At 36.7% G+C, this 9,949-nt stretch overlaps 1 protein-coding gene across 1 annotated transcript; it reads right to left on the bottom strand.

The window, feature by feature from the left end:
- Positions 1-6,679: 6,679 nt before the first annotated feature.
- LOC129571965 (uncharacterized) lies at positions 6,680-8,271 on the bottom strand. The gene is made up of 2 exons (XM_055451857.1): positions 8,038-8,271; positions 6,680-7,771 (listed from the first exon to the last, which is right to left on the bottom strand). Exons 1-2 carry the CDS (start codon positions 8,269-8,271, stop codon positions 6,680-6,682), a joined length of 1,326 nt encoding a protein of 441 aa, XP_055307832.1.
- Positions 8,272-9,949: the final 1,678 nt, after the last annotated feature.

Genomic DNA, 9,949 nt, shown 5'->3' with positions numbered 1-9,949 from the left:
ACTTGATTTATGATGAATTGACGTTGGTAGGTTTGAGAAACCTAACAGATTGATTGTGAAACAGATCACTGAATATAGAGAGTATTTGGATCCACTGCGAAAAAGTTCGTCTTACTACGGTAAGACCATTTATTTATTTACTGTTTTTACACGATTTTCCCATGGTAAGTGATGTTAAATGGTGTTATAACACGATGGTCGACCATGATGGACTTCATACCATTTCTACATAAGTATAGTCAATATGGGTATCACATGAAAGGTCTTGGAACGAAGATGAACATAAATACCATCCGGGTCCTTCATGGTTATGGTAACATCACTTAACTGCATTTTTTTTATATGAATAGTTGGCATGTCTGTCATAGAGTTTTAGAATGGAAATGGAGGTGGACATGGACACTATATCTATCTATCATGTTCAAGTTAACACTATTTTTCATCATTCACGACTGACTTTCTCAAATATCCCAAATCCAATGAAACATGCAACCATATGATTGAAAAAAATTCAAAGCCATACTGATCTCCATAAAAATCCAAACATACTTTAAAATAAGAAAAATTGCAACATTCTATCCAAGTGATCTATATTTTACATTCTACCGAAAAAGTGCGGAAAAGTTCGTTTTACATGGTGAAACATTTTATTTTTTATGTTTTCCAAGACATGTCATTCAAATCGCACTAACAAATTATAACAACGACATCAAATACGATTATCTTTGTATTAGTTGTAGAAATAATAAACATTCGAAGATTTTCATTTAGAAATACCAAGATTTTATGAATATTTACAATTTTTCTTGTATTTTTTATGTACAGTGTCAAATTGACATTGTAGCAACGGATACGTGATTTTATTGGAAGAGCGGACAAGGGTTAAACGAAAAAAAAAAAAATTTCCTCCTCGAACTCGAGTCCACACGCTCATGAGTCTGCTTTCCCACCTACGCGCTGATTTTGCTTTATTCAAAAAGGCGACAATGCTGGTTTTTAACTACAACATTTCATGTTTCATTTTCTTTGGCTCAATACACACCACTTTGTGTTGGTTGGTTTTGTTGAAAAAAAAATTTCGGAGACAAAACAACTGATATCAAATAGAAAAAACTTCTTTCGAGGTAATTCCTCGTGATTTTAAAAAATCATTTCGGAGCGATTTAGATTTGCTTTTTTTGCATTCTTCCAACTCATTTCAGAATCGCTTCGTAATGATTTTTTAAAATTGATATCAGCTGTTTTGTATTCGCTTTCGTCACGAGGAATTACTTCGAAAGAAGTTTTTTTATTTGATTTCAAATATCAAATAAATTTATCCGATATTTTTCATGCGTTGTGTTGTTCTGACGCATTCGTAGTACATAAACGAAACATCAGCTGTTGTATTGGCAGCCAGCTATTCGTCGCAGGAATGAGATTTTTGTTTTGTTCATTTACCGATATTTGTGAACAAGTCTGCCACTGTGTCACTACATAGCAAATATAGTTCATAAGAAATGTGCAGATACGAAAATGATCGCCAATTAGTTTTACATTGCCAATACATTAGTTATGGAGATTTTTGTTTTGTTTATTTTTTGTTGTTTGTAAACAAATCTGCATATCTTTTTGCATTGTCTCTACACACTTCTTATGGACTATATATACTATGTAGTGACACAGTGGCAGAATTGTTGACAAATAACGGTAAATGAACAAAACGAAAATCTCATTCCAGCAATAAATAGCTGGCAAATACGTTAGAAAAACACGACGCATCAAAAATATCGGATAAATTTATTTGATATTTGAAATTTATATAAATAAATTTATGTGCAACCAACCTCTGTATTCTTTTGATGTGGTTTCGTAGTTCGCTGGTCTTTTTCAAATTGTCTGTTTCATGCTGATTGATTTTTAGATGGTATGTTGCGGGGTTGTGTTCCAAAATGATGGTTGTGGCGTATGCAATCGAGAAAATGCCACAGGAACATCCATCTGGTTGCAACGTTGCCGGTTCGATGAATTGATACTGTGCTCCGGGGTAAAGGCGAGTGGGGATGTTTCGTTGATATACGTCCAATCTTTTGCCATGATGTCCCTCCCCGTGTAGACTGTCATAAATTTTCAACGATTTTCAGCATAGATATAGTGAACTGTGGTGTAATGGCCAAGAAAGCTGGCCTGACCGCTGTATATTATTTGAAGATCGTCTCGATCGGCTAGAAGTCGTTTATATCGCTCTTGTTTTCGTTCATAGCAGACTGGATGCATGTTGAATGGTATGGTTCTGTTTGCGTTCACCAAATTTATAATGAACATATCGATTGACAAATCATTTAAGAATTCTGTTTCAACAATTTGATTTGTGATTGATTCTAGATCTGTATCCTTTGTAGTTTCACACAAGTCTTCGATTTCGTAGTAAAATCCATCCTCTTCCAACTAGGGAAAATCCACATTGTTGAGAATAAATGAGAATTCAAAGACGCTATCACAAAAAGGTAGGTTAGCGGGTGCTAGGTTGTTCCTGGGCCCCGTTTAATTTGATGAAATAAATCGAGTGGGAGTGATAAAATCCACCTGGGAGCCTATTTTGGGTACCTCCCGAAAAAAAGTTCGATTTTTTGAAGGTTTTTCATAGGCCCATGTCGTGTGTAAAAGTATTGTAATCACTCCAAAACCTAGGTACCCCAAAAAAACAATTTTTCTATCCATTTTCGGCACCAGAAAGCACGATACAGTGGTTATTTTGCTATGATAATGTGGGTGTGTCGTACCCTGTACGCTGTACGCAAAAATTTGTTAGCACCATTGCTCAAATACTAGAATAGGAAATGAAATTCTGCAAGTACCAAACGTTTGTGCTTCGTTAGACTTGGAAACCATTAGATTTCCAGCCACCCCAGATGTACCCTAGGATACCTAGCCTATGAAAAACCTTCAAAAAATCGAACTTTTGTTCGGGAGGTACCCAAAATAGGCTACCCAGGTGGGTTTTATCATGCCCACCCGATTTATTTCATCAAAATAATAGGGGCCCAGGAACAACCTAGCACCCTCTAACCCACCTTTTTGGTATTAAATCGGTATGTTAGTTTAAAATTCCTTGAAAAATCGAACTTTTGTTCGGGAGGTTCCCAAAATAGGCTCCCAAGTGAATTTTATCACTCCCACTCGATTTATTTCATCAGATTAATGAGGACCCAGGAACAACTTAGCACCCGCTAACCAGAGCGATCAACGAGCGCTCATTCGTTCGTTCGTATGCGAACATGTTCGTTTGTTTGTTCGTTCGTAGAATTTACGAACATGTTCGTTCGTTCGTTCGTTCGTTCGTTCGTTCGTTCGTTCGTAGAATCTACGAACATGTTCGTTTGTTCGTTCGTTCGTTCGTTCGTAGAATCTAATTAACCTTAAGTACGTACTTAACATACTTGAGTTTAATTACGTGACTTGAGACGTACTTAAACTCCCTTAAGTACTTACTTAGCATACTTGTTAACATACGTACTTAAGTCTCGTATTTAAGCTTAAGTATGTTAAGTACATACTAAAGTATGTTAAGTGTTCAGGAATGAACAATAATAATAATTGGAAATATGAGGTCAATACATGCGCTATATGCAGTTGTCAGCAAATTCATGCGTAATAAGTTTTATGTTATGTTTTCTTTGTTTACAAAAATTGTAGCACTTTGTACATTTGTCATATTTGAGTAACATATTGAAATCAATTAAATTAAAACCTTCAACTTAAACGAACGCGTTTTATTTAGTTCCCCTTTGTAATGATTCAATAGTTTCTCTGTTGAACATTAATGGTCCTTCGATTTTTTGAACAACGACGAAAGTTTTAACGACGAAAAATTTATAAAAAGTGATTTAACGAAAAACTACGACGACGATTTAACGAATTATTTCAAATTTGATAAAGTAAACGAAAACGAAACCGGAGTCAAAATGGCAATGAGTCAAGAAGATTTCGAAATACGCGTGGACGAGCAGAATAAAAGAAAAGAGAATTTTGCTGCGTTCAAAAGTGATTATGAAAAGGAAAAAAGTGCAAAAAAAATGATGTGCAGTTTTTTGAAAAGAAATTAGAAAGACTGCAAATGTGGTGGTTGGAATACGACAAGACCAACACAGAATTGCAAGGAGTTCAGCTAGATGATGAAGATAAAGAACTAGATTACTTCAAGAATGGTGAATTTGCGACTTTGAAAAAAGAATACAAAGATTTGCGGATATTTTGGACGCAAAGCAAACAGCGGCAACCGCATCGTTATCGGCAATAGCATCATCATCGTCACCAAAAAGATTAGTGAAAAGTCGACCATCAGTGTACGGCAAGAGAAGCTGCAACATTGTCAATGTATTGGAAGACAATGGTGATGAAAATGATTCTGTTCAGGTTCAGCAAGCCGAACAAGAGATGGCACCTGCAGAGGTGCGGGTGTTTAAATTTCAAGTGAATGAAATTAAATTGTTAATAAGTGAAATTAACAGTCAAAGTGAAGCATCGATTGGCATGGCCAGCGCTCAATTGGATATGCTGAAAACCAGTTGGGGCGAGCTGCGTTCATCATATCGGGCCCTAGTCGCTTCTGAATATTCAGTTTTTTGTGAAGAATTTAAAATCAATGAATTGCAAAGTGATTACGTGGCTGTAAGCGGAAAGTTAATAGAAATCGTAAAAAATAAACCTGAGAACTTGAACGCGAGCCTGCCCAAGTTGAAATTGCCTGAATTCGATGGAACAACATCGTGGCAAGCATTTCGTGAATTGTTCGATGAAATTGTTCACAACAACAAGAATTTATCGGACAAAACGAAGGCTCAATATCTGAAAGCGGTATTGACGGGAGAAGCGGCCACGGTTATGAGTCGTTTGGGAGCGAACGAAGAAAATTACCAAGCGATTTACGAGGCGCTCGTGAAGCGCTATCACAATAAAAGAAAACTGGTAAATGAGTTAATAGGAAAACTCATGACCATTCCGAAGCAAACGTTTGAATCGAGTGCATCGCTTCGCAATCTACATGATGTGACTGCCGAGTGTATAACTGCGATTTCCAATTTAAATGTGTGCACCAAAAATTGGGATCCGATCATTGTGTATATTTTGACGCAAAAGCTACATAAAAACACAGTGCTCGATTATGAAAGCAAGCTCGCCGATGTGCGTGAGTTGCAGTCACTAAAGCAATTCTTAAGTTACATTGAAAGCCGTTTTATGGCATTGTTGGCAACTGAAAACAGTGAAAAACCGGTAGAAAAGTTTAGTGAAAAAAACTACGAAAAAACGACGAAAAAAGAAACGGTTCCATTCGGGTGTACATATTGCGGAAAGCAGCATTCTGTGTATAAGTGCGATGAATTTTCAGCAATGAGTACACAAAAACGTTACGATTGGGCAAAAGAGAAGAAGATTTGTTATGTATGCCTGCAATTTCATCGCCAAGGGGAGTGTAAAAGCAAATTTCCTCAATGTAAAATATGTAACAAAAAACATAACACGCTATTACATTTGGAAATGAAAAAAGAAAAAACAAAAAGCAACGAATCGACGGTTAATGTGAATTGTGCTGTGGCTACAAAAGATGAAGATAACTTGTTGGCCACTGCGATTGTACGAGTGTTGCCTGAGAACGGTGATAAAATCGCTTTACGCGCGCTAATCGATCAAAGGCTCTCAGGGTGCAATGCTCACTGAAGAGGCACTTCAAAAACTACATCTACCAGTGGAAAAAGTGAGAGCTGGTGTTGATGGATTTACTGGCGCTCAAAGTCAATCGAAAAAACGTGTAAGTCTTGAAGTATACTCACGTTTTTCCAATGAATATGTTTTACGCACACGCGCGTTGGTGTTCAAAAAGATCACCAGCTTGGCTGTTTTCAAAGGAGATTTGAAACAGTATACACATCTCCAAAATTTGTTGTATCCCAATAAACGTCGACTGGCTGAAATAAGGCCCGTTCTAACGTTGATGATTTCAGTACGCCCAACGGTAATACTTACTGTCTTTTTCACCTAATTTACTGTAAGATCGGGTGAAAATTCTACTATGAGTTACACCCAATTAACACCCAATCATATCCAAACTATACCCAAACCATACTCAAATTACACAGTACGACAGGTGTTTTTTTTATTTTGTCCCTGGCGAGATATTTGAAGGGCTGAAAGAGGGCCTCAAATCATGAAGAACTGCATCATTACTTTTTAAAAGTTGGTAAGGTTTTGTCGTTTTCAGATATTTTTCGTTTCCAGTGTACAAGTCATTATCAAATGAAATGGCATGCCATTTAATCCCACTCCTAGTGGTTTTATAAAACGTATACGTATATGATTACTTCTACAAAAATGTTCAGTGGACAATTCTACATGGAAATATATTTCCAAACTGTTTATGTAGTGATAAAATTGAATGAAATGGGTTACGAATCGCTTTACCAATCACTGTATTTTTAAGGTTTGGTCTCCATCGGAACTCTCCACATGCCTATATCTGAATACAAGGCGTCAGAAAAATATCACAAACTCGAAATTGTCGATATTTTCATATGTCAATAAAATTGTGAAATAAAAAAAATCTGGTAGTTCTCAAAAATTCAAAATTCTTATTTTAATCATGATTAAATCCCAGTGCACTGGGTTAAAGTATACTATAACTATTACATTAATAGTCCTAAAATTATTGAACAATAACTGAATTATTGACCAATAAGTGAACATTAATTTTGGCCTTCAGTTTCGAAAATTCATGGATATTGGCAAAACTGAATGCCAATTGGCATTTGCCACAGGAGTGGACACGGTTTTCATAAGAAAGGCAATCAATTTCCCACGTACGTGTGTCGTCTTTGCACATTTTCATGGGTATGTCAAATGAAATGGCAATGCGGACGTTATGAAAAACCATACCACGTGATAGCGCATCTGTGCAGATAAGTAACTTGCCTTTTCCCTTCAGAAACCCTTGAAGAATCTCTTCACGATCAGCAAGCTCCATATCACCCGAATGCATTACCACGTCATGGTCCTTTTTTAAATTTTGAAAAAGTAATTCTGCATTTTTTTTTTCATTGCAGAACACAATGGCTTGATCACCTGATTTCATTAAATTTACCATTTCATTGAAATACACCAGTTTAGTATGTGCATTAACGACGCGGCAGTAATGCTTGATAGCATTAGTACCCAGACGTGCATGCACAACTTTCGTATCGGTCGATTGATACGTTTTCATAGGGGCCTTGGCCAATCCATTCACGTACATATGATTGCAATGCATTGTCTGCAATCTTATACACAACTTCTCTTTTATCGCTGTGGATAAGTAGATCAGACGGGTTTTATTCAACCGGTCGACAAATTCATGAATTTTCGAGGTAGTGAATGTCATGTCACCATCGTCTAAAAATAATGTTGAGAGATGGTCAAGATTTATGTTGCGAAGTTCAACTAGGCGAATTATATCATGTGGAGTCCCAACGATGATTTTGAAACGTTCCAAATTCGCTGGTCCAACTGAGCCTGTCACCAACCCGACATCGATGGCCTTGATGGTATTGCCGGCAATGGCTTTCAGAATTTTGCGTATCAGGTAGAATAACTGTACCGCAGCGTCCGAATTGATGCAAAAATAAATTGATTGCAGTACGGGGAACGGATTCAGCTCAATCGCCATCGCCGTTATTGCCGCTGTAGTCTTACCGCTACCCCGTGGCGCCAGAACGCACATGTGCCCGTAAACGTTTCTTTGAATATTGCGAAACATCCACTCCTATAAATGCACAAGATGAGAATATATTAGCCTATAGTCACGACTCAAAGAATCAGCGGAAAATTCTAAAAAACAAGTTTTCACACGTGTAGATGTAGCATTTGGCTTGATCTAGTAATTAGCTTACCGAATTCGGATTTCACTTGAAACCAAAATGTTTTGGCAACTAACGAATGGCTAAATCCAGTCAAATGCTGCATTTACGCGTGTGAAGACAAATCCGCTGATTTATTTATAATCGGAATGATCTCCGACAGTTCACATACCTGCATAGGTATGTTTCGAATATTTGAACCAATTGCGCTCAAAGCAGTTGATATACGTCGCTCGCGGGCCCGTTCGGAACTCTCATCCATTTGCTTTAAGAACAGTGGGCACGTTGACAAATCGGTGTAGCCTAACGGTGGCAAACCATCCTCACCCAAATCAATATTTGATACCCAGACTACGTGACACATCAAATTGGGCTCCAGGGAATTGTATGCGACACCGTCAAACATTTTGTAGAATTCCTCAGCCGATCCGCTCGAACGGAATCTATTAGGAGAGAAAAAAGTATGAAAAATGGAGATAAAAACGTGGAATTCACGAAAGATCTCGAAAAAACGATAACATGTTTGAACAATTTTGCCAAAAACGATTGCATTTAGAAATAAATTGAGAATATGAAGAAAACGTGACTGAAATATCGACCATGGTCGATGCATTTAGTGCCAATGATGGCTCGACGAAGTTTCCATTGAATTCAATTCTTAAATGGGAAAAGAGATGCAGTGACAGTTGTTTATTGAGGCGCTCATCACGTCTATGCAAAGTCATGACTGCCATATTACTTTTTTTATCCAGAGAGTATACTAAGCAGATAAAATTTTAAGCGTTTCGAACAAGTGACATACATATGTCACAAGATTGCAATCTTTTTGTCAGATGAGCACCGAAAACTGTGAAAATTCCCACCAAAAAGTCTGAAGAGGATGCATGCATCAACATTCGTTACAAATCTGTTGATCTATGAATAGATATACCATGGTATACAACACGATACAACGATGGATGTATTCTCAAAATAATTCTTCGATACTTACTCAATCAAAACCATCAATTGATCTTGTGTACACCATGGATGGAATGCTTTATAGCGAATAATGCGAACGTGTTGAATGGTCAGATGGCATGGTGCAACAAATTTCAGAATATCCTTAGATTTCAGTTTTGCTGGAACGGTCGATAAACATAGCATTTTCGATACATCGTCGGTGATGTTGGTTGGTTCGCTGCAAAAAAGACAAACGCATGTATTAATTGCAATTAATCTCAAATCAAAAAATATATTCCATCGTGTTGCCTCATATTCTGATCTATTTTGTTTCTCTATAGGGAAATAGCTGTCAAACTTACTCTTTCCTATAAATATTAATGATGCCTTTAGTGATCTCAACGAATGGATAACCGTAGAAAAAATCAATTTCATCCAAGCCAGTTTTGGCAGTTTCATCGGTCATTGGTGTTGTTTGCTGTGATACGAACGGTAAAATCTGACATGCGATCTAGCTTCACATAAGAATTGGGAATTTTCTTTTCCATTGATTCACGTTGATATGACACTATAATGAACAAACAAAAATATCATCTTGTGTATTCTTTAAAAAATATATATATTCAGGCTTGATTTTTTGACGCATGCGTATATACTTACAGTTATTCGAATTATCCTTCTTGGAGTGTATTTTATTGACAATTGTCCTTTTAAAAGGATGATATAATTTTTTTAATTCACTTTAGTTCTTCAAACACAATTCATCTACCTCTTAGCAGTGCAAATGGCGTATTAAAATAAGTTATGGCTTTGTCATTATGGCTGCTTTGTGGTGGATTGTGTCAAATGTCAAATGTCTAAAAGGGGACCAGTTTCTGTAGGTCTCCACGATTGGAATCGATATTTGTATTTTTTCCAAGGAAAATTGATAAATTTTAATTTTTTTGTTTTTTTCAAAGTTTTTTTTTTAAATTTAAGGAATTCTTTTGTTTTATTTTGTGTCCGAATTCTTGCAAGACATGTCGCTTTGAATAAACTCAATTCAGCGGAAACTCTGAACGCTCGAACAATATATCCCAAGTATACGTAGTCGAATTTTTCACTAGATGGCGTTGCTTGAAATCACTTGATAAGTTTCAAAT

Source organism: Sitodiplosis mosellana, unplaced genomic scaffold (assembly GCF_009176505.1).
Source record: "Sitodiplosis mosellana isolate CC-2019 unplaced genomic scaffold, AAFC_SMos_1.0 Smas_scaffold_3871, whole genome shotgun sequence".
Taxonomy (NCBI): Eukaryota; Metazoa; Arthropoda; class Insecta; order Diptera; family Cecidomyiidae; genus Sitodiplosis; species Sitodiplosis mosellana.
The sequence above is the reverse complement of the archived record's forward strand: the minus strand, read 5'-3'. Positions and strand labels throughout refer to the sequence as shown.

Coding starts and splice junctions, on each gene's coding strand:
- LOC129571965 (XM_055451857.1), bottom strand. CDS start 8,271: ATGTTTGACGGTGTCGCATACAATTCCCTGGAGCCCAATTTGATGTGT. Junction 7,772..8,037: donor TTCGAAACATACCTATGCAG/GTATGTGAACTG, acceptor GTGCATTTATAG/GAGTGGATGTTTCGCAATAT.